We start from the raw sequence: 25,489 nt of genomic DNA, 5'->3' as shown, positions 1-25,489 counted from the left end.
TAGCACTTGGAAATATTTGGACAGTACAGTTTGATGCAGTGTGTAAAGGTTCAGGTTAGAGGCATGGAAAAAAGGGCTGAGGGATACGATCTCTAGTTTCATGCATCTAATAAAACATAGGCTTACAATAAACATTACTATGCAGCTGTCACTCCCAAAACAAACTCCTTTACTTGAGCAATATTATAAAGAAATGTGTGTGATAAGATTACAGCTAGATATCTGTGGGCTCTATTATTGTAATAATTTGATAATGTAAAAGATTGCAACATGTCAGAGTTTCAGGATTCAGGAATGGTGTGGGGTTTTTTTCTGTAACATGTATAGACCCTAGTTCTGCTAATTAGCTGACCCTCATTTAAATAGTCAGGGTATGAGATATGATAGAAACCTATATCATTATAACACAACCCATTTAACAGCCCCACAAAATGACAACCATACAGTTGAAAAATCTTTTCCAAAACAGTTTCAGCAAAAACTAAGTGAGATGCTTGTACAGTCTGTTGAAAATGTGTTGTAGAGGTGCTAAAAGATTAAGTATTTTGCTCTAAATAAACATGTGATTTTATGTATTTTTTACAGTTATAACTTTCCTCATTTTGGTGCAGGTGGCTGGCTGCCTGGTCTTCTGATATCCACTACTTAATTAACAGAACTTTACATAAATAGAAATGACAGATTTTTTCTTGCTTATTGACAACTTTATTTTAGTATTGTATTCATTTATGTGCCCCACCTGAAGGTGGCCCTGTGGGGCCCACAACTGCCCACAATTTAAAACACTGAACCAAGAGATTAGGATTATCAACACAAACATTTAAAAAGATGCCAAAATAAGCTAGAGGCTAAAATTTATAAAAAGGAAACTTTTCTTTTCAGAAAAGAAGAACTAAACTCTACTCCAATTATCTACAATTTCTGAAGACAGCACTTGGGACTTGACAATTTATTTCGACTGCTGTGACAGATCTCTCAAAACTATGCACCGTTTTTAATGCTCAACACAAATCTAAAACTGCAGGCTCAGCTCCTCAAATGTCACACTTCCAGGTCAAAACTGAACTCCCCACACTAAAAACATTTATTCTTCATGAAAAACCAAACAATGCTTTTAAACTTTCACAACAGTTAAGAAAACTCAACCAACAACAGAGTATTAACATTGTAGAGATCAATCCACCACACCAACATAAACCCTAAAATGAATAATGTTGTGCCTGGTTTCAACAACCAAAAATCTTTTTTTTATTTATAATGTATTCCACTTTTAAAACTTCCAATCAGTGTAATGTTAAGACATGAAAAGAGTACTCAAAACAAAGTAAAGAAATGAAAGAAAAAAAAACCTACAATAAAAATGAATAAAAAATACTTCATTCAGTTTGATCTCATGAAGCAGTTACATTTTTTTTTGTATTTAGAGGGTACTTTTTCTGCCTCCCCTTTATTTATTTTAGTAGTTTTTTTTTTACATGCTGCTGCAGATACATATCTTGTGGTGCTAGAATTCCTATACACTGTCAGTATACTCATTTGGCTGTTAACTAACGGAAGCTGCTTTTTTACCACTGTGCACTCTGCTGTATGTTTGCTCCAGTTCATTTAATTTCTCAATAGTACATGTCACACTGCTGCTCCTTCTCCCCCTGCACTCTGCGGCCTACAGTTGGGGACACACATGTCTCTTGGGGGACACATGCATTACTTGTTAGGATTCAGTTTATAAGTCAAATAATAGCATGTAAGCAATTAAGTAAAACCGAAACCCAAGACCAGCTGCACCTTTTTGCTAGTTAGCAGCTTCACCCGAAAACAGAGGACGAATAAAATATACAGCAGCACTTTTTTGTCTTATCACACAATTACTGGAAAATGACAACTTTAGTCTTGTGGACTTAATTAACCCTTCCTTGATGTGGCCCTAATCCTTTGTTATTCAAATCATTAAGTCTTCTTTGTATCTGTATTCTGTCAGCTCCTCTTATGATGTATCTGTGGTAAACATTGCCTATCATATTCCATACCATTTTTTTTTATCTGTTAACTTAAGTGACTGTGCTTGAACCAGCCAAAGTCCAATTCCTTGTTACTTGATGGAATGTAACCAGTGCTCAGTGGTGGACACTTCCCAGCTCTGCTTCAAAACCCTTTTTGTTGTGCTCATCCTCTTTTTTTTTTCCAAGCCAGCAATTAAGCTAGCAGTGGTCCTGGTTCCTCTGCGCTCTCACAGCCAAGTCCTGATCTAAGTTAAAATAATTGGTGTAATGATCTCAGCTCATTAGCCCCCCGAGCCTCAGGATGCCATTCAGCCCCTGCATCAGGAGCCCCGGAGAGTGCTCTCTCTCACTCTCTCACACAGGAGGGCTGGTGTTTGGTGTCTAAATGCTGAGAGACTCTTCCATTGATATCTTTGGTGAGAACCATTTACAAAAAGTGCATCTGACAGAGGAGTGTCAGCGTAACTATTCTCAACCTCTCTTCTCACTTTTCTCACTTTTACCTCCTATAATCACTTCCTCTGGAGAAACAAAAGACCTTAATGTGGACTTAAGTTAGAGCTGAGATGGTTACTATGGTTACAGGGCTGGAGCTGCACTCTCTGTTCCTTCAGAATAAAAAAAATGTAAAAAAAAAAAAAAAAGTACAGCCCCCACTCTCTAAACTCTTGTCTTTCAGCAGCCTCTTCACAGTCACAAAGGCAGGGAGGGGAGTTCCTGACCCAGTGTGCTCACTTCACCTCTACCCTGAAGCTCTCCTCCTCCTCTCCCCCTCTGCGTGCAACTTTTTTCCACTAACAGCAGAGTGAGGTTACAAGGATGGTTCACGCAGTTCTTTGTCAAACTATATTATAACCAGGGAGCGTACAATGAGGATTTTTGATCTCTGAGACATCAGATTGTCTGAGTAAAACTAGATGACAAACAGAGCAGTGATGATACGGCACATCCACATGTTGGGGTCATTTTATGATGAAAGCTGCAGGCATGGTTACTTCTGGAGATGCTGGTCAGAAAATGAGTTTAAATTCTGTGTTCGTCGCTTTTGGAAAGTGATGAAATAGTGTAAAATCCCTTCAACACTTACCCTCTCATAAGGTCAAAGTGAAAACATTTAAAATGCAAGCGTGACTTTAGACTGAAGTTTTGCATGTGGGTGAAGTTAGTTTGTCTTCTCTCTTCCTCGATCAAAGTGGATTCAGCTAATGTGCAGCTGAAACACAGAAATGTGGCTCCTATGGTTGAATTTTGCAACTTTTATTTTTTCGCTTCAGATAAGCTGTCAGTGTATTGGAGACACTTCAAAAGACAGCAGACTTGTTTCTTGATGAGTCCAGAGAGGGAAAACAAAGATAGTGTGTGGACAGAAGCTTCTGCTTATGAGTTGCAGTTGCTTGTTGTGGACTCCCCGCATGGAGCCCTGTGCTGATTAATAAATCTGCTCAGCTCAGACTTCCCACTGTGTGCCCCCAAAACATCCAAAGTGTCAAAAATATCTTCATGGGTAAACTCTCTCAAATATACTCCTGATGCTTACACTAAAGGCAAAAAAGCAATTAGTGGATTAAAAAAATGTGTGATGTGTTCTTTTTCTTTGTTGCTGACAATTTAAAATAATGTCAGCTTGCCCCACAGTTCACCTGCAGCTCCTAAAACCAGCTGCTATCAGTTAATGACATCTATACATGCAAATGGTAAATCTCAAAATAGATGTTCAATTTAACTGCAATAGTCTAACTACTCTTCCTGCAAACCCCTTTTGCAACAATCTCCACCAAAGCACCTCCTTTGATGCTGATTTTACCAGTGTCGTATGTATTGTCACTGATGCTCGCACTGTTCTGTACCCTTGGGGGTCTTTGCTGCTGCTCTCCCTGCCTTGGCTTTTCATTGGAGGGGAAGTGTGCTCTTCCCACCTCAGGCTTTGGCGTTCACCATTGGCATATGGAATGACAGGGAACTCCCAGAACAGAGCCACACCACCGGTTTAACTCTTTCCATGCAATTTTATGACGATGGGAGTGGTCCTGAGTGAACTGCCCATTCTTTGATTGCAGTGATGTCCACTTCCCATGCATGCTGCTTTGACCCCCCCAACCCACCCACCACCCTCAGCTCCTCCTTTTATGCTTTGTCTGATAATACTGTTGTTGTGCTTTCACTGATGCCCACTTTGAAAAGCTTTGCTGCTGCTCTCCCTGCCTTGGCTTTACATGTCTGCAAATAAAAAGGTGGGGAAGTGTGCTCTTCCCATCTCAGGTCTTGGCATTCAACATTGGCATGTGGAAAGACAGGGAAATCCCAGAACAGAGCCATGCTGCCAGTCATTATTTACTACATACACATAATTAATTGTTTTGAAGAGTGTGGTCCTGACTGAACTGACCATTATTGACGGCAGTGATAGTCACAACCATGTTTGTAAATGTAGAGTTGAGGTTTACTGAACAAAGGCACTGGACAAATGAGATGTGGTTTTGCTGAAAACTTTACTTTCACAGTCCCAAACTAATGGGAGAAAAGAAAAGCCTTTTAACAGTAAAAACTTAAACTGGAAGTGTTTTGACAGACCGTCTCTTCTCAGACAAAAAAAGGGAAAAAAATTAAAATGTCAGGAGAAAACAATGCACCTACCTCAGTGGTTTCAAGTCATCTGAATGCAGTGCTCATTTCCCCAAAACTTAACTCAAACTGAAGAACCTCTACCCAGAGGAACAGAGCAGGAAACTGACAGCAGATCACAAAAGTAGCAGGAACACAATATCTGCCCTTTTAAGGTTTTTTTTCTCTTTATAAATACAACTCAATGAAAACCTTTTTCTTATCTGCAAACCTTTTCATTATCTGCCAGCCTTTTCCTCACATAACTGATAGGTCTTTGAGTCTAAAATGCTACTGGTAGAAAAATAGCCATCACATTTTATTCTTTCTTATAGATGTCTTGTTGTGTATGGTATTCAGTATTCACAGACAGGACTTCGACTGAAGGAGGCTGTGGCTGTGTGAATCAGCATCTGAGGAAGGCCATATTTCTCTCAAACTCACAATTTAACTATTGTTACGATAGAATTAAGATGAGTTACATGCAATATCCAATAACACCCCAAATATGATAATCTGCTGCTACCCAAAAAAACCTTGGTATAAACTTGCTAGTATATAAAAAATATCTATGCGTGTGTAGCAGGGTGTGGCTGCTATTTATTTATCAGACTTTGTGTTGGAAAATGAAAAGCTCTTCTTCTTTTATTTCATATTTGTCTCTAGATTTCTCAAAGTTTGCAGATTCTCTATGGAAGAAAACTTTCTGCCTGTTGTTGTGAAAAAAAATAAGCAAACACCAACACTTCTATCCATGACTGACCGTGTGTGATGAGAAGCGAAAGGGAGAATCAGCATTCTTAGACACTCGGGCTGATTGAAGCGTGGCATTGATAGGTTTATGAACAAATTGGACCATTCCGCCTTATTTATTGCATGAGCCTTCAGTGGTGCTCAGCTCAGCACAGTGGGGAGAATGTCTTGGATATCCCAGGAGTATTCATTTGTGAGGACTGTCTCTCTTTTCTTCTTCCATTGTTTAATGGGCACCGGGGCGCACAGAATGGAGGAAGGAGCAATAATTGCTGCGTTGCCAAATGTTCCAATTAAACTCCAATGGAGAAGGATATTTTCCTCTTTAAATCTGGCACCTGGTTGACATCAGAGTGGATACCTTTTTTGGCCAACACCTCATTATTTTGGGAGCCATCTTTCCCTTCAATGAGACACTAGTGGATTTGACTCACCAGTTCTCAGAGAAAGGGAATCCAAAATAGTTTTTAGAATTTGGTATTTTAGAGTTTCCCCTCCTTTTCTCTGGCTGGTAGAAAGATGATGTAGAGCCTTGAAATTGTGTCCATCACTTCCTGCTCATAAACTCCTGCAAACATGATTTTTCCTGAAATAGCCAAACACTAATTCAGAGCAATAATCTGTAAGTGCTGCTGTTATAATAGCAGCTTAGTACAAACATGTGTTTAAGAACAACTGTAATAAGAAAATGAACAGATCCATAGATTTTATTTTCTCTTTCTCATCCATTTGTCTGTGTTGTTTGCTCTATCTTCTCTTTTTTAAAATCTGTGTTATTTTCTCCTTTGATCCTAGGTGCCTGGGCCACAGTGCCGCTATGCTGTGGGCAGTATTCTGAGTGAGGGGGAGAACAAGGCAGATGAGGAGCTTTTCAAAAGCTACGAGACCTCTGGCTTCAATGTCGTCTCCTTCCCTGAAGTCACGCACGTGGTCACTACCTCATTTCCTCACAGGACATTTCTCTCTATTGTTCTTGGAGTAAGTAGAGTTTACCCAAAGCTGGAGCACTACATCAAGGTATTACTTTTTTGACCTTTGTTTTTGAATGAGCAACTAATTATTAGTTTTAGTTTAGTATTAAAATGACACAAAAGACATCTGTGTCAATCAGGGAGTATGTGTTTTGAGGCTAATGGCAGCAATAAAATAAATTAGTATTACACAAAAGGGAACACCAAGTACTGAACACCAACACAGCTGGATGTTAACAAAACACTACAACTCATCTACATGTTTCCAGTCATAAAACAGCAGGTGAAAGAAGAGTCAGGGGTACCAACTTTATTAACATAGACGGACCACCTGCTGAAAGGAGACTCTGCAGTATTCGGAACAACTAATGCAAAGTGATACAGGATTGAAATTGTACCACTGTTGTTGAACTCATGAAATAGATCTTTCTCAATCACATTACTTCATCAGAACAAAGGACCGTTAAAACATGGGCAAAGTTTCAGTGACTTTTTACAAAGCCCAATGGCAGTGGCCCCTATGTCACAGGTAAATCGGTAAAGCTGAGGTACGATGGGTACCATGTGCACACTTGTCTCCAACTCATTAAGTTACTAGTTGTTATGAAAATGTATTTGAATAGGGATAGGTACTTTTCATATTCGAAATGATACAGTACCGATGCCTGGTACCTGGCAATCCGTATCGGTACTCAACGGTACCAATTTTCGGTACTTTTGTGTGTGTTTATGTGGTAATAAAGTCTCAAAGTTTTTCAATTTAACACATTTATTTCTCAACATACTAATTCGCAATGCTGTGTTCATGTCTAGCATGGAGAATCGCCTTCTCTTTCACTCTCTTACAGTCACAATGATGGGTACCCAAACATGGTACCCTTTACATAAATCGGTACACGGTACAACAGATAGAATTCAGTTGGTGCCTATAAAAGTAACTTATTTGGTACCAATCCCTACATTTGAATTATCATGGAAATGGAAATAAACATGGTCATTTAAACAGTAAAACTTGGCATTTCAACATGGAACAACATCAGGATTCCTGGACTGGGTTGCACCAGCTGTGCCTGAGTTCAAACACAGTCTCTTTTGTAGGGGTGGGAGAAAAAAAAAATTGTGTATCATAGTGTTGTGATTTTTTGTTTGATGTTTAAAATTATAATTTTTTTGTATAGAAATCTTTTTTTTTTTTTAAGTTCAAATCCTTCATTTAAGTCTTTGTTTATAGGCTGGATTGGAAAAAAATTGAGATGTCAGATCCCCTGAATGAACTTTAAAAATTAATATAGTCTAAACCTGATATAGTCTGTAGTCATCATTCCACTTTTTCACTTGGTCTGGTGTTAAAGAAAGCAAACTAAAATCGCAAAAATCTGAACTATCAAAAAATTTCAATTTAAATCCCATCGGCACTCCAAAATTCTTAAAAGCATTGAATTAAGAGAAAAGCATATTGTCCCAACCCTCCTAGTTTGGTCTTAACTCACCAGTGGAGATAATTACGCTCATTTACATCTACACTTTGCTAAAGTACTGCTTTATTCACTGCAGTAAGTTTTAGTTGACAATATCCCCACTCATTTTCACTGTTCTTATTTACCCCATACTGTAGTTACCAATGTATCAAAATGTTTTGTTATATATACTATGTTGCTGTTTTTCGATTAGCATCAGTTTTAGTAGATAAAATCAGCTGTTAGCTTGTTTGTAGCGGCAATGAGACATGGGAGTTAGTGCAGAATCAAGCGTCCCATTAAAAAAAACCACCTCATTGGCTAGAATGAAAAATGAATTTCTGCAACAATGCTCTGGTTAATCTGGACCTTACAGCCCACAAGTTGGGATGACCCTTCTGTCTCTGTGGTGCAATCGAACAATGGTTCAGCACAAACGAACTAGTTTCAACATGAGGTTTGGTGTGGACTACACAGCCTTACTGAAGACAGAACTTGACAGAGCTTGTGCATCTGGCCTCTGGGCTTTTGGAGCCAGCCTCAGGTGCAAACCAAAGGAAAAACATTTGTTTTGCAATAGTGCATTGGCTTCATTTTTCAACACTGTAGGTTGACACATGGTCAAAACCAAGTGTTGAGGAAGTTCATTACCCTACTTATTAGACAACAATTGTTGAAGTAAGGGGTGACTGCATTGATTTAAAGCCCCATGTGAAGATATTTAGCTGTTGTGAAACAAATTGGTTGCTTTTATGACCAACTAAAACAAATAAGACCATTAGCAACAAGACTGATCACACACATTAGGTCATTGTTAATACCCCAAACCAGTGCAAGGGGTAAGCATTACCGTTTTCTGTTTATCCAAAAACATTATCCACACATTAATTTAAAAAAAGTGGAAGAAATCAGAAGTATCCTACAGGAAGGGAAAACAAAATTCTTCTCAAAAGCTGTCTGTAGCCTTTAAAATGAGCTAACTTAGCTTTTCATATTCACATAAAACTATGCAGATTTCCATAGTGGTAGTTAAGAAAAAGTGTATAGGACCATGGACCAACACACTTGCACAGGCACACAAAATGTGTATTTTAGCTCCATTCATGACAAACATGTAACACATTATAACGAAAACTTTTTCTGATGGAATGGGCCTAAGTGCAATAATAACCAGCATGAGACACCATTTGTGTGCTTATTTTAGTGGCAGGAAAGCAGTAATGGAAATTTGTGGCATGAAGTGTGTGTGTATGTGTGTGCGCATGTGTGATGGGTGAATCATCGCCAACTCTAAGGTGGGCTCATGCAGTAGGAAGGAAACGATCGATGTATGACCCCATGATTGTCACGTTCATGTCTGAGTCATCAAGTGTGTTTCCAAGCAGCACAAAACTAAAATGTACTAAGTGAAAAGCTCTGCACGCCAAATATTTTCGTGCTTCTTTATCCCTTCTTCTCAGATAGAGACATGGCAGCACAGAGCAGAAAGAGAATGATGTGAGCCACTGTTGGCACTTTGTGATGAATGGTTTCATTGAGTGCTGCTTGAGGGATGCTGGGAAAGTGAGTCATTGCATCGAGCAAGAGAGTTTCGTGGGTATGGTTTGATTATGCTGTGTGCAAAAAACAGGTGGCAGCACCACAGGTTGTCTCAATCACTCTGCCTCTGCTGGAGGAGCATGTTTGTGTGTCCTTGCTGGCTGCCTCTACCATCTGCTTGGGCGCTGTTTAAATCTGGCCGTGCTCCAGTGGCACTTAGCCTGTCTGAAAGGTCAGATTGTACCAACACAAAACTGGACACGAGTCTCTATAACCAGAAATTGCTAATCCTTTACTTATCTAATTTTTACACCTGCTACATGCAATTTACAGCCAGGGTTGTCTCAGTGCTGGTTCTCATTAGTCAAATTATACTGCTTCATTATATTAAAGGGAATCACAGTTTAACACTAAATAGAACCTAAAACAAATAGATAGGAGATACCATAGACACAGGGTTTTTACTCCACTTTTGATACATAAGCTGAAATTTCTTTATGATTAGATATATAATTTGGTTGTATGAAGTATTGCAAATGTCTCTTCTATTGATCGTACTTTGATTTTCCAACCCTTCATACTGGTACATTTAACGTATTTAAATCGTCCTCGCCTGTCTCTTATTTTTTTGCAATCATAACAACTCTGGTGTTTTGAAACGTTCCACTAGAAGGCTGAAGTCTTATGTCTAAAAATGCCAGGAGCCATGAAAAGTAAGCCGAGGTTGAATAACATAAAAAAGAAGTAAAGAGAGCCAGTGCAGCTAATGAAAACAAGAGGTAAAACAAAAACTCTTTTTAGATTTTATCACAGTTGATCATTGCAAGACGCAATAATATGACTAGACAAATGTAGGCTCTAACTGTGTGAGTGTGTGTCTCTGCTCTGCCCTCCATCACACTTGTACCTGCAACACAGTAAATGACAAGACTTTGCATACAGTAATTTATATTCAGCTCTGCTCTGGGAGTTCCTTGCCCTTCCATGTGCCAATGTGGACTGCTAAAACCAGAAGTGGGAAAAGCATACCTCCTTTCTCTTTTCTATTTTTTCCTTTCTGCTGTTTGCCAAATGGATGTATAGATGTAATCAGCGGAGCTGTAAGCTGATGAGGGCTAGTGCTATGAGCAGCTGATGATATGGAAGCAAAGCTGAAGTTTCAGGCCTGCCAGTGGTAATTTTGTAGAATATTGCAAGGTGTTGCTTTGTTGTCATTTTTTGGAAAATTAAGCGAAAGATAAAGCAAGTACCATATTTTCTGCACTACAAGGCGCACCTAAAAGCCTTTAATTTTCTCAAAAGCCGACGGTGCGCCCGCCTTATAATCCGATGTGCCTTATATATGGATCAATATTGATTAATCATGGCTACCATGTTTAGGGGGCGTCGCCAAAGTAACAGCGGTAAGACCCGGTAAAGAGGAATTCTGCTAAGTGCTAATGTTAGCTCGCAGGCTGGCCCAGGCTTCTTCTCTTGTTATTTGTTAGAGCAATACAGCGCTCCGCCAAAGGTCTGGCATGTGAAATGATCTCTGGAAACTGTTTTTGTGGACGGCAGAAACGGCTTCGTCTTAACAGCGCACGGCACAGAAAATAGTAGGATAGGAAAATGTGTGGCTCCGTGTGGATGTAGCCTGATTTGACTGACTTATCTGACTGTTTAGTTGACATTCCCTTTAGCGCAGCTCTATCTAGCGGATGCATAACGCAACCCCAGCCACTACTGTAGCTTCTATTCTATGCGCCTTATAATGCGGTGCGCCCTATATATGAAAACAGTTTTCATATAGGCCATTCATTGAAGGTGCAGCTTATACTCCGAAGCGCCTTATAGTGCGGAAAATACGGTAAAGAACATCGAAGCGCAGGTGGCCCGGGTTCGGATCCTTTCCTGCATGTCATTCACCACTCTTGCCCTGTTTCTTGCTGTATCTACTGTCCTCTCTACTATCCAATTAAAGGCATAAAATCCCCAAAAACTATCTTTAAAAAAAAACCAATGCATTGAAATTTGAAAAAACGCTTAAAATTAATTACCTTGTTTTGTCAACTCTGTAATGCCAATCGTATCATATTTGATACATGAGTTTTAAAGACCTTTACATTTTTAATACGATAAATAGTTTCCCCAAGAACCTGTTTTAAAAAAAGGGGAAAAAATGTATTCTACCCCCTTGGGTTATCATTCCACTACAGGCAGCTGATGTATTTTGGTCCTTTGCAAAATGGCTGCTCTCATGAAATCATCAAATAATTTTATGCATTGGAAAAAAAATGCATGGATTTCATTGTTTCAAGTTACAAACTGCAGTCCTATGTCTGTTATAGGGCTGGAAAGTACTAGAAACACCATGTTGAACATTGTGATAAAGTTCAGCATCACTCTCAACAGCTTTCAAATTGACCACAAAGTTTTATACACTCTTCTCTGTAACAACAGTTTCAACTGAAGTGAACTTTGCAGTCGTCATGAGAGATGATTAGCTGCAGGCTATAATATTAGACTTCCTTCTTCCAGCCGTTTAAAATAAACTCTATGAACAGGGGTTATGTACTGTATGTAGATGTGTCAGTAGTGGGAACCTATTGTGGTTTTAACTGAAATGTTCCCTGGAGGAGGCTTTCTGTCCTCATCACCATTGTCCCTCCAGCTATTATTGACAGCAACTCAAAAAAATCCCACAGCGTCTCTTGTCTCCTATTGACTTAATCAAGGAGAGGGCAGAATGTATATTGAGTTATATATAAGTGGTCAGTCTGACAGTATGATACCTCTTTAATGGGAAATTGTTGTAGTGTCATTTAGTAGCTGGATTGATATTGACTTCAGGAGGATAACTGATTTGGGAGATCTGGCTCTGGGATGTTTGCCACTGGACTACATATTCTGGCCACAGGCATAAATAAAACCCAGAGAAGGACTTTAATCCAAACCCTGTGGTTTTGTTCTTAGGTAGAGGATATTTGTGAAGTTTCAAATCAAGCTTACATGAGTAACATCTTCATTGTTACTTGTGAGAAGGTCATTTGTTCAGTGAAGTTAGGGGATGACAGCTGTTAGTGCGTTTCCCCTCTTTTTTCCCCATGTTTTAGATACAGCTGTGTAACCTTTTGCAATTCTGAGGAAGATTTAACCTTCCCTATCACCTAACATCTGTAAAATCTAAAGGACAAAACCAGCGAAGAGATGAAGAGTGCCACTTTGTCCATAGTTCCTTTTGCTTAAAAGTAAAAAAGTGGTTGGAGTAAAATAGATGAAAAGTTTTTATTGCAAATAACTATTATATGTCATCAGATTAAGGGATACTTAATATATTCCTTACTGAAGGTTAATAGGCGACAAAAGATGTTCACACCAAGATATGGCATATATTTAGCAAAAGCCACACAAAGGTTCAGAAATAGCTTTCTAAATTGGTTTCTTCTGGTGACTAAAGCCTGCTGCTGAAGGCTGACACTTTGAATATCCCAAGTGGTGAGACCTTTTCAAACCAGCTCATCAGCATTTAACATGCTCAGCTTGTCACGGCAGAATGATTTCTGTCCATCAGACGGTTTGAGTCGCTGCCCCATGGCCGGCCCTGATATTTGCCAAGTAAGACCATCGATCGGTCCTGCTGTTTTTCTTCTCTGCCTTGGCTCTTTAGCGCTAGGCTACATCACAAACACTTTGGCACCTTGAGATTTGATTCAAGCACGGTGGCCGGGCCTTCAGACTGGAATGGGGACTGGGTTTGGAGGATAATATTGCTGACATTCACAGAGATCTGAAGGTTTGTGAAAGGCAGACGATGGAACATTTGTTCGCTTGAGGGCACTGAAGTTTCCTGCCAGCACAGGGGTTCTGGGATGAATATAAAGCAAGTTTCCCTTTGTTCCATAGAAAATGGCCTTTTTTAGCAACTGACACACATGGTAAAGTGCTCATAAAGTGCTCCTCAGCACAATGCAGGAGGTTGTTTCATTTTCGTGGCATAAGGTTCTGCCTCTCTCAATTCCTGTTAGTGTCATCTACATGAGAGTGATGCAAAGCAGTGCACAGATGCTAGTCCGCAGGGCCTGTTAAGCATGCAGACTTTTGGCTAACTGTGTCGTACATTTAGAAAGGTCAGAAAAGGTTGTGATGAGATTTATATGCTGGACAAAACCTCCTGACTGTGAAATATGCTGGAAGATTTAGAGGAAAGCCTGCTTTGATTACGAGTGCAATTTTAGTATTTGAAAACTTCTGTAATACTCCTATTGCTAAGAAGAAAATATAGCCTTTCTAATAAAACACAAATTGTTCTGCACGGTTAGGTTTTATATAGGAGAAAATCTGAAAGCTCCCCTAGGACACTTTTCTGCATAACTGTTTGAGCTGCTCTCAAGTATTCAACAAAACAGGTTTCTTGTGTCTGCTTCAGTTGTAGCTTATGAAACTAATGAGGAGCAGGGATCCAGCCGTGTGGTTGGAATTATTTATCAGCAAACTGTCAAAGTTTATAAAGTTTTACATTTCCGTCTGCAAAACTCTGATCGTGGATAAGCCTCTCCCGGGGTGAAATCTGTGGAAATGTCTGACCAGTAGATGTCTGTCTCATTGATTTCTTTGGCCCCAAAGCATCTTTTTGCCACTCAGCTCCACTGACAAAATGTTCTTCATGTAAGCAGACTGAAGCCTTACTGTATGTAATACAGATAAACTGAGATGTCCGATTTCTTGAAAATGAAAAATTAGGATTGTTATTAAAACAGTATTACTGCAATCAATTGATTCACAGAGTAATGCAGTAATAAACTTCTCAACGTAAAATCCTCCTGTTTTTGTCATTGAAAGGGAACAACAAAACAGTTATATAGGTCCAAATCTTTCAAGACCTAAAACTACAAAGTTGGGATTCTTTATATACATTGGTCTGATGGACTATCAGACAATAATGGTCATTTGATTTACCATTTTATCCTGTTAAAAAGATAACCAATGATCGTTGCTGTTATGTACTTACTAACAAGACACATTCTGACTCAATAGACGGCTCTATTGAGAATACACTCAGTGAATATATTTAGTGGAGCACAATGAGGAGACGCTTCTGGGGTGGAGCTGAGTCGCACCACAGTGCACCCTGAGGGAACACAAGTATTGACCAGAACGTACATGGATCAGCTCTGGAGTGCTGATGGATTGTGACCCACACTCTTCAAGTGGAACCTATGGGTTACCCTCAGGTGCGCATAAACTAAACATTTCAAAACACAAAATCGTATGGTGTTTACTGTCTGCCATCAAGGACAGGACATAAATCCCATTGTATTAGAAACAAACTTGTTTTCTGTTTGAATCACACGTGTTTGATTTTATAGTTATTGTTCTTATTATTTAGGTCAGTGGTCCCCAAACCATGGCCCGGGGGGCGGATACGGCCCGCCTCTACATTTTGCCCGGCCCCCTGAACAATACCAGAGGTGCATTATGATTATTTTTTTTCAGTCTGGCCACGTGATTGAGACTTACACATGCATAAAATGTAACTTTCTATTCCAATCTTCTGCAGTTTGTGCCCTATCTGAAACCCCTCCTTTAGAAAAAATAAATAAATCCTCTTGTACAACCATACTGGTAGTGAAGTGTATTGTGCTGGTAGGTGTTGTATCACTTAGTTTGGTTTCTTAGCCTGCTTGCTTTCTGGTTTTCACAGTGAAGTCAATGAGAGAGAGCTGCAAACAGTGGTGTCTACAAGAAAGTAAAATTTCATGGTCTTTTTTCTGTGAAAAACCTGAAAAAGGTTATTTAGTTATTATCTATTTCATAAATAGTGTTACATATTTCATTAATAGTGTTATTGTTTATTTTCTGATTTTTTTTTTCCTGTCAAGATCCCAGAAAGAGTTATTAATATTTGGTTATGTGTGGCTTTCTGGGAAACCATAAATATTTACATTTGGACACCTCTGCAATCATCACACTTTGTTTAAAAACTGACCCTGACCCCCCCATCAGAGGAGGGAAAAGTTGTTTGGCCCTGACGGGAAAAAGTTTGGGGTCATAACACACAAAAACAGGCATTAGTATGGAGGGGATATGTAAACCATGCTTAAGTAAATCAGTGGCGAACCGTGAGTACTACAGCCGGGCCTTCACCTCAGCCCTCACAGCCCAGAAAAGAAATCATCGCGGAAAAAAGTAGTTAACAAAAAACAGTTTCATTGAATAAATAAAATAAAAAAAGGGGCTTTACATAAAACAATGACCAACATTATGAAGAGAGTTTACAAAACTTACTAAAATAACCTAAAATGATGAAGAAAATGTCTTTAGTTTTTATCTTTGTCAATCTGTGTCATACATAAACTCGTTACTTTTACCCATCGAGAGTAGGCTACTGGCAGGCTGCCAACACTCCTGAATATGGAGGGAGTCTCCCATTTTTTAAACCCCTTCTCTGGCTGGTCTCCTGGCTTGTGATTTCTCCTGATTGTCCCTCAACTTTAAGTATGCTCCTGTGATCGCTAATATTTTTTGAAAGTGAATCAAGTCCCGTACTTGGGCGTTATATTAAAAACTCAAAAACCATCCACCCCCTCTCTCTAAGTTGGTTTGATCCAGAGACGCTGCAGGAGACCTCAGAGACAGAGACAGATAACTGTGCTGCACTTGTTGATGAAGAGTTTATCAGAGCCTTAGCTGTTTTCTATCTTTCTTTTTTGGTGTTGACATGTCGTGAGTTAAACTAACGTAGCTCTGCTCTAACGCAGCATCCTCTTCAATCAGGAGAGTTTAGAGCAGCGTGAATCATATAGTGAGAAGGCTGACTCTAAAATAGTGAAACGTGTGTCGTTGTGAAGTTCTGTCTGTCTTCGGTGTGTGATGCACATAAGAGCTGCACATGGACGCGACAGCGCTCTCTCTTTAGAACAGGGGAGTGTTCAGGTGGAGGAGACTGACTGAGCCAGTGGAAGAGGGAGAATTCAATCCACAATGTCTTACACAGTGCCCGTGATAGATGAAGTATTAAGGCATAAGCACTCGCACGAGCGCGACCAGATGAAATTTTTACTCGCACACGCTTAAAAAGATGCTAATACGCTACCCACAACTTCGTTCTCGTCTTCTGCCATTCCTCTCACCGCTCTCACCACTCTGCCCACTGTTCGGACTTCACGAAGGCCTATGCGCTTCTGTTTTTGTCCCGCCCCCCAAAAAATCAAATCGTGATTGGTCAATTTTCCTGTCTCTCTCCAAACCAAAACACATAGCTTGGCCTTCGTGAAGTCCTAACCACTTAATGAGCCAGCAAACCGGGCTCCGATAGAGATAACATGTTTCAAGACAGTAACCCTTTCATTACTGAAGTGAACTTTGCAGTACACTTAATTTCAAAACTTACATGATGTATTAAATGTATTTTATTCAACTAAATGAGAAATTATATATGTATATAGTATATTTTTTGGTCCAGATTTTTTAAGGCCTTCTCTGAAGGCCTAGAAGTCCCTGAAGGTTCCCCACTGAAGTAAATACTCTTTGCATGCTAGACACAGAGATGAATGAATGTAGTTTTAAAGCATTTGCTGAGAGTAAGACCTCAGACTTCTAGGTTTAGATAAAAAAAGTGACTAATTTTAGGCGTTGCTTTTAAAACAAGGGATCATAATAATTCACAATAACATTGGCCTTCTTTTATCCAGTATGTTGCGTCACGACCCTGCCAGCTCTCTTTTCCCACTAGAGGCTCTGTGGACTTTGCCTGTCAAACACGTTCAAACATGACTTTCATCCTGCGGCAGCTGGGAATCTACTGTTGGTGTTAAATGTCACATCTACATATGATTGATCTGATTTAAACTTTATCTTCTGTTGATCTGTCGCTCTGAATCTAGATCAGACAGTGGGTTGTGATTACAAAGTGAGAAGGGGAGTTATTTTTAGAGATGGTACAATTTGTTGTGTGACAGTTGACGTCTTATCGATCACTTTGGATTTGAGATTTGATTTGGATAGAGTAAATTATATGTATGTCACACTATATGTTGATATTAAAAAATTATTGTGTTCCATCAGGTTTGCTTGCAGATATTTCTTTAAGTGTGTAAGGCTGATTCCGTTATATTACTAAAAAAGAGAAAACAACACGTGAGTAATCTTGTTCATAACAACTTGGGTCATTGCTGCAGTAGAAAAATGGTAGAAATAACAAACACAAATAAAAATATATTCCTTTTACAAAAAACTCTTAAATATGCAGCACACTGCTGACATGTTTGTGGTTGGCTAATTTACACAAGTGTTTAACTCTGTTACACCCACATGTTACATTCATAAAACTTCAACACGTGGCCAGTGTATAGCTGTGATGTGGTTGTCCTATATTGTAGGAAAATGCACATACACACTCTCACACTGTTGATACTCTAACAATTTGTCTTTGTCTTCTCTTGATAAAGCCATGCAAATTAAATGACTCTGCTCCAGTGTCCTCTGGAGGGATTTTCTGAAAAAGCAATCCAAGGCAATTTTGAACCATTCATGTATGAGTCCAACAACAGAGTGGGTGAGCCTATCCACTGTGCAGTGGTTTGGGACCCCAGCGTGCTAAGTGAAGAAATTGGGTAAGATAAAAAAGAGGCTTAAGACTTAACTGCTTTACTCAGCTGAGTGACTTTCAAACAGCCCTTGTTCATTTGTCAGGGCTGAATAGGTTTGGGTAAAGAAGGTTGTTGCTTGAGTGACACCTGGATTGTTCATACTCGCAGCAACTACTGTCACTCATTATGCCCTCAGACCCTTAACAGCTTCTTTCCCTGTGAGGCTTTGAAATGAAATGTAGACTACAAAGGACTGCAGAGATACTGTACTCCATCATCTCCTTCTCCATGTGAAGAAATTGGACTCTTTGAAAATGTCTGAAAGGACTGTGGTGCTACATTTACTGTATTGACATGGAAAATAACCATGTGACAGTTCAAGGCACAAAAAAAAGGCATAATTCAGCATTAACATTACATGTGGGCTTTATTGGCAGTTGTGGAAGGGATTATTCAAAAGGTTATTGAAAAGTAAAGAGAGGTCGGGAAACAGTTCAGGAGGTGGAGGGTTGTACTCTGATGGAGTGGTATCCTCCTTCATCCTGCAGATTACTGTCATTAACACTCGGGCTACAGGAAGCAGTCCAGTGTCACAATCCCCAACATTACTTGCTGTTGCCACTGATTACTGGCTTTGCAGTGCCACTTGCTTAAAACACTTAATTTTACACAAAAGCCTCAGAAAGAGCGTGCAGTCTGTCAGCAAACTAGCATGTATGAGTCCAAAGGTCACTGTTACCACAAGAAGAATCAAACTCACTGTTAGCAAGTCACAGAGCTCCATAAATGGGACAAAATGTACAAAGCTTTCTTTTTAGCTTCCTGAATAGCTATGTGAAACCTCATGAGCTTAAAAAAACACATACTTTGGGGCTTGAGTCAGAAATAGTTGAATCAAGCCGGTTCCTCAACTTAGCCCTGGGCTACCCACTATGGTCCACCTTAGCTGCTACTAGCATGACATGGCACTCGGTGTAAGAGAGGGGGCAGACTAAAACAACAACTTAATACCTGATTTCTTAATCTGCTGCAGACATTTATTTTCTTTACTTTACTTTATATCAAATGCAAAACAATTTTGACCATCCAAATGTTCAACTTAGAAGCGGTTTAGTAGCTGCTACATTGGCTGTGACTAGTTTAACATGGTAACATCTCTACATGGGAAGTAAACATAGACACTGACTTAAGTTAATGAGTAAATAAAATTAGAAAGAAATCTTGTTCTATTGCATACACGTTTGTAGCTTTTGACCATTTAAGAGTGTAAGTCAATACTGTGCACAGTTTTTGGCTACATTAGCTGCTACTAGCATAACACAGGTGTTCACTTGGACTAAAACATGAGGGAGATTCAGGCATAAAAAATGACAAAAATTGATATCTTGGTCAGTTAAAAACATCAATGCTTTATTTTTATTTCTTGATTCTAGAACAACTTTAGTTAGTGGGATGCTCTTTTACACTTTAGGAATTTCATATTCTGGATACAGGTTAACACCAGGAATTGTGCATCATTTGTCCACTTTTTCTCCTTCTTAAGACTAATTCATAAAGCAAATCCAGCTGATTTAATCCACATATATTTGATGAGATTGGATGGAAAGGCTTTAGTCTGTACTGTTTTATTTAGGGGGTGGTTTTTGGCAAATGTGACACAAATCAAGTTTACTTGATTTGAACCTGTTAAGTAAAAGAAAAAAAAAACACGGATATTTTTCCCTGATTATTGTACTAAAAGTCCAATTGATATTGATGGACTTTATGTATTCATCTAGCGACAGAATTGTTATTCTGTTTCCTGTAAAGTCTAAGCTTAGTGTATTTTATAAACACTGCAGCAAAATTATCACCAGCTCTCAAAGGGCTGTGAATATTTCAATCAAACTGCCCAGAGCTGGCCCCACTGTTGGTGAATTAGGTGTTATTTGTAATGAGACTTGTTTGAATTGAAAAGGGGATGTTTTGCTCTAAATGAATGTGAGTTGGCTCATTAAAATGTATGTAAACAACACTGCTGCACATAAGACACTGGTTGCTCTGCAGCACAGTTTGTGGAGCATTAAACTCTGTGTGGGCTTTGTGACTAGGACTATATCTTTTGGGCTCCTTTGCAATGATTTAGCAGCTGCAAAGGAGCCCAAAAAACATAAAATTTTGACCCTTCATCTTTCAGCAGCAAAAGTGATGTCATTATCTGCTCCATAGAAATACTGCATCAGATGGCAGGCTGTGTGGGTAGTGTCATCTTCAAACTGTGAAAAAGCAGATGATTTTGTCTGGACAGTAGAAAAATAAAGTAGCAATGTATCTGTCTTTTAGGAAAAGTGTTCTTATTTCTTGTTTGTTGCTGAATAACTTTTCTAAATTGGAATGCATATAGTATTAAGATAAGTTAAGAAAAAATAAGATTATGTCTTTATTATACCCCTATTTTTTAACATATTGGTATTGGCCGATGTGTGGTTCTTGAACAATCTTTCGAGACCCAAATAATATTGTTTTCTATGACCAAAACTACCTAAGATGAGTGGACCCTCTTCTTTTATTTCTCTCTTCCTGTTTTTGTTCCAAAAACAGACAAAAAATACTTTTTTAATCACATTCATCGTGGGCACTCCATCCTTTGATGCTCTCATGGGTTAGTCTTTTCTCATGATCACGCCACTCTTTCTCTCTGAACTACCTTGACACACCATCTGTGTCAAGTTTTTTTTTTTTTTTTCAGATATCAATATCGGCATCAGCCAAAATTTTCAAATTGGTGCATCCATAACATTTATACAAAAGCTGAAAGATATAAATGCATAACAGAGGTGGAGGCAAGGAAATATATCTGATTTATTGTTAAATACACATAGATGTTATCCATAAATTGTTGCTGTGTTAATTACGTGTCTTGAAAAGCTTTTAATCAACCTTAGATCTACATTTTTACCACTGTGTATAAACGATTGAGTGGTTGGTTTAGACTTGATTAATGATTTATTTGACCTAAAAACAGCTTTGTGTGCAGATTATGTGAACATTCGGATGTGCTTAACTACCACTTTGTTCCAATAGCCATCTTCTCTTCTGCTGACAAAGTGTGCACTTCCTCTGGCTCTTTTCTTCAGGAAACAAGAGGCAGAGGCTGTTGTTTGTGTCCATCTCAGTGCCCAGACTGATCTTTTGTCTCTTGAAAAAAAAAAAAGAACTTACCAAGGACAGCTTTCTACACACTTTCTCCATAAATTCCTTGCAGTCTTTTTTTTCATGTGGCAGATACTTTTTCTCTGCGGCACTACAGAGTTGTGAACTGTGCTTCTCTTAGATTTAGTCAAATGTTTTATTAGATTTTGTCTGAAAACCTCCAGAACCCTGTCAATAAAGGTTCATCACCACATGCATAAACTCAATAGATTATTGGATGGCTGATATTCCATTTTTAACAGCCAGACCATAGACTGCATAGTAAATAGACTCAAGGTCTTTGCACACTGAGTCCATTTTTTTTTTCTTCGGCGGGTGAAATTGTTTACACCCTTTTTTTTTTTTAGGAAAAGGTTTGATTTTCTTGCATTTCTTTTTGCATCTGTGCATCTTTTCCAGAGTAGTTTGATTATTCAGAGACACCGTAGGCTACTTGCAACGTTACATTTTCACATTTTTCCAACACATTTTCTGTAATTACAGGCAATGCTAAGAGTAAGGGGCTCTACAGATTAATACAGATTATTAGGCCCTACTGATTAATCCACCATACATAATAAGAGCCCCCTCTGATTAATCAAACCTACCGATTAGTCAACCTGTCTCTGCCATACCATACTGACTAATGAGCACTACTTATGGAATAAGCCCTACTGATTAATCAGTCCATGTCCACTGCCGATCAGACTCTTTTTTGTGAAGTTCATGCTTACTTGCGAAGTCACAAGGATTTTTGTTATGAAGATTGCTATAACTTTTGGGCTTGGTTATTTTCTGAAAAACATTCGGTACATAAAATAAAAAAAAATATATTATGTTTATAATCTGTTTGTTTTCTTTTCACTTAAAATTCCAGGCTCCTTGTATTATAAAAGATGAAACAATTGGTCTAAATTGTTGACAAAAATCAATGGCAAAAATAGTTGCCAAGAATGATTTCATGCATGCTGTGAGCAGGTATCACACTGTTTTCTAAAGCAGTGCTGCTGAGGGAAAAGCTACCTCACACTTCTGCTGGAGTTTGCAGTCCAGGAGCATTTCACCCTCAGTGCTGCAAAGAAAAAGGCTGCATGTGAAATTTGTAAAACTGACCTTGCTTATCATGGCAGCATATCTGTAGTGCACAAGAGGGTACATTGGATGTCTCTCTTTAAACGTCAACCCTGACATTTATGTTTTTGTTCCAATGTTAAAGCCTTTCTATGTGAAATTTTGCTCATTCACATTTTTAGTCCCTCACTTTAAGTGGAAAACATCCTTCTTGGAAACATCAGGCTTTTCTAACTTTGCAAAGCAGAATGTAATAAATGGCTGAATATACTGAATGAGTAATCACAATCTTTCACACAACCTCAAACTGTTCACACACTGATGCTAAGAGCTGATTGTATGTGAAAACCAAATACAAACTCTCATGTTGTACATTTCTTGTCTCATGTTTCTGGAAAAACTCAAAATCACACATCAGATATTTTCTGATGACAGTTGACACTGAGTCATTAGTGTGACCTGAAGAAGTTAGCTGGCCCTTAGCAATGGGCAGCACAATGTGCAGTGCAATGGAACTCATTTCCACAATTCATTCCTGGATTGGAAGCTGTCTGCAGGGGAAAGCCTGGGAATGGCTATGGTTGGGCATTTGATTGGCCATCTTAAGATTTTACACTAAGATTGGTTATTTGCCTTATCAGAGAAGCCATGATACTTAATTAAATTATAGTGGTATATTGTGCTCTATACCGCCAAACCTCAAAACACTAACTTTGCAGAATCTCTTTGCCCTCAGAAAATATGAGAGATGAAGATCATTGAAAGTCTTAGAAGATTTTATTTGATTTAAGATATTAGTGTTCATGAAGACTAATGTTAACATTGTGTTTCTTTTTTTCCTTAATAATTTTTGTGATGCAAAATCTCGCACTTCTCATTGTTTTAACTGTAAAGGTACTGTCCAAATGTGAGGAGGTTCTGAATGGACCATCAGGTTGTGTGTTATTAGACAAAGAAGGCTGCAAACAAAGGGTTAGGTTGGCATCTCTCACATGTAATGAACAAGTGAACACTCCAGGCACTAAAAATATGAGCAAAAATACTGAAAAAAGTAGTTTTTCTTAATGGGGACACAAAAAGCTATGTCTCTCAAAGCAAATCACACCACTGAAAAAAAGGAGCAACACTCAGCAACACAGTGTAGACGTGATCCATCAAGAGTCACCTGAGAAATGCTTATTTTATTATTTTGTGCACATGATTTTCAAGATAAAGGCTACTATAGAGACACCCCTGGTTTCTTGTGCTTGCTGCGTCAACTTTATTTGCATCAAGTGTGACTTTGGTTATTTTCCTTCCTCTGTTCCAGCACTTTCTCCACGTTAAAATATCTCCTCTGGTGCCTAAACGTATTCACAGTGTTTGTTAAGCAGTCCCTGTGTGGCTCTTTCCGAACCGCTAAAATATCTCTTCTTTGAAGCCGAGAGCTCTTTGGTGCAGTCGTCTTCATGAGCACTCCCAGCTCCACAATGGAGTGAAATTTACTCTGCTTTTGTTTATCGTTGAACTGCAGTAAAAGAGATGTGCACTTAGTACTATAGGAGGTTATATTGTTGAGGTTCAAAGAGTCGGCAAACGAACAGCATAGAAAAAATATTTATGTTCTATGTTTCATGTACAGGGACATGTTGGGGGCAAACATTTGTCACCACAGAAGCCTTTAAGCTAATTTTCATTGCCTATTCAGCATGAGCACACTTGTTCTCATAGGAACTAATGTAGGAAATGCAGTAAGAAATCTTTTTCATGTCCGTCTGAACAGAGTCATGTTGTTTGTGTTTCCCAACAAGAAACAAGTATGTTCTTTAAGGAATTAAAAATATGGTTTCATGCAGCAACTCATGTGATATGAAAGGATTCAAGCTTCAGTCAGTTGTTAAGTGCGAGATGTTGACACTGAGTTCACTGAATGTCGTGAATGAGACCGTGTTGGTATGCTAGGATGGGAGGATGGGGAGGGAGTCTGGGAGGACCTGCAGCTACTGCAGTGATGCACAGTGTCTTAATGAGCCTTGGGCTTTACTCTTTGTGTGTGTGTGTGTGTGTGTGTGTGTGTGTGTGTGTGTGTGTGTGTGTGTGTGTGTGTGTGTGTGTGTGTGTGTGTGTGTGTGTGTGTGTGTGTGTGTGTGTGTGTGTGTGTGTGTGTGTGTGTGTGTGTGTGTGTTTTATTTTACACAACAGCATGAACAGTGATCATTTTAGCTGTAAATGTGGCTGAGGTGGTCCCCCTTGCGAACATAACAGAATGGTTTCTCAACCCCGGCACTTTTTAACTTGCTACATATTTCAGAAATATTAATAAATGTATAATTTTAGCAAAGACAATCTCTTTGTTAAAAGATCATACTGTTTATTGCAACAGTTGCCTCAGTGAAAGTTTATGGAAACTAGTTCTCACTTGCTTTGATTCATTTATTATCAATATGTGTTCTCTTATGAGAAACACAGCAATAATAATATGAACAATCTAATTGAACTAAATTAGACAATAAGTGCAAACATGCATATTACATTATTGTAATTATTTGGCACAATTATTGATAGGGATATCCTCACCTTATATTGCAGTTCTTTTCAGTAAACAGCGATGGCAGTGTCTTTTATTGAATATTATTAATTGATATTTCTAAAATAGATGAATTGTGGTTTAAACTGGCATCAATTGGCAATATCTGACATCTTCTGATGGAATATAATATAACCATGCGCAATAAATCTCCAGTGGTGTAAAGTGATGTAATTAACTGAAAACTAATCTATATTTCTTAACCAGAGGACACCTTTATTCAAGTTACAGCTCTGCTAGTAAAACCAGTAAGCTTGTTTTCTCTTTGTCTTACGAGGGTGGTGACGGGGGACAGCAAGTAATTAGACCAACACTGAAATCACTGAGACAAACTGAGCATGGTAGAGTCATGTAATTGGGCAGAGGGTTGTGTGTGGGGTACTTATTGATTTTTGTTTAGTTTTTTACTTCTCTCAGCACTACCGCATCTTCAGGACCCTTGGAGAGCATCATCGGGTCAGAGTACAGTCAGTACTTGATATTTTTTTACATCCTCCATGGCAAAGAAATGGCAATATTTTGGACACAGATATCTGCTGTTTTGTCTCTCTGGTATGAAAACATTATTACAGTGTGGCATGAAGGGGGCAGACATGGGAAATTACAACAACCAACAGAACACGACCTCACCTCACTTTGATGTTTAGAAATTAAAAATAAAAGCAGCCAGAACTGGATGTAACTACCTCTTTTTTATTGCTGTATGCTTGTTATCACAGGATCTAACCTTGCCAACAATACCTGGGAATACACTGTGGATTATGAATAAGTCACCATCTCTGTTTTCTAAAAT

The 25,489-nt window shown here is 38.8% G+C and overlaps 1 protein-coding gene across 1 annotated transcript in view; it reads left to right on the top strand.

The window, feature by feature from the left end:
* The window catches only part of tex264b (testis expressed 264, ER-phagy receptor b), a 47,237-nt gene that overhangs the window by 1,364 nt on the left and 20,384 nt on the right, over window positions 1-25,489 (top strand). The window contains exon 2 of the mRNA XM_074673208.1: window positions 6,150-6,371. Coding sequence (XP_074529309.1) covers window positions 6,150-6,371 — 222 coding nt within the window. The remainder of the gene's footprint in view (window positions 1-6,149; window positions 6,372-25,489) is intronic.

Source organism: Halichoeres trimaculatus, unplaced genomic scaffold, assembly GCF_033239565.1.
Source record: "Halichoeres trimaculatus isolate MK-OKI-2021-1 unplaced genomic scaffold, fHalTri1.1 fHalTri1_scaffold_1, whole genome shotgun sequence".
Lineage (NCBI taxonomy): Eukaryota > Metazoa > Chordata > Actinopteri > Labriformes > Labridae > Halichoeres > Halichoeres trimaculatus.
Note: the sequence above shows the minus strand (reverse complement) of the source record. Positions and strands in the feature narration are given on the sequence as shown.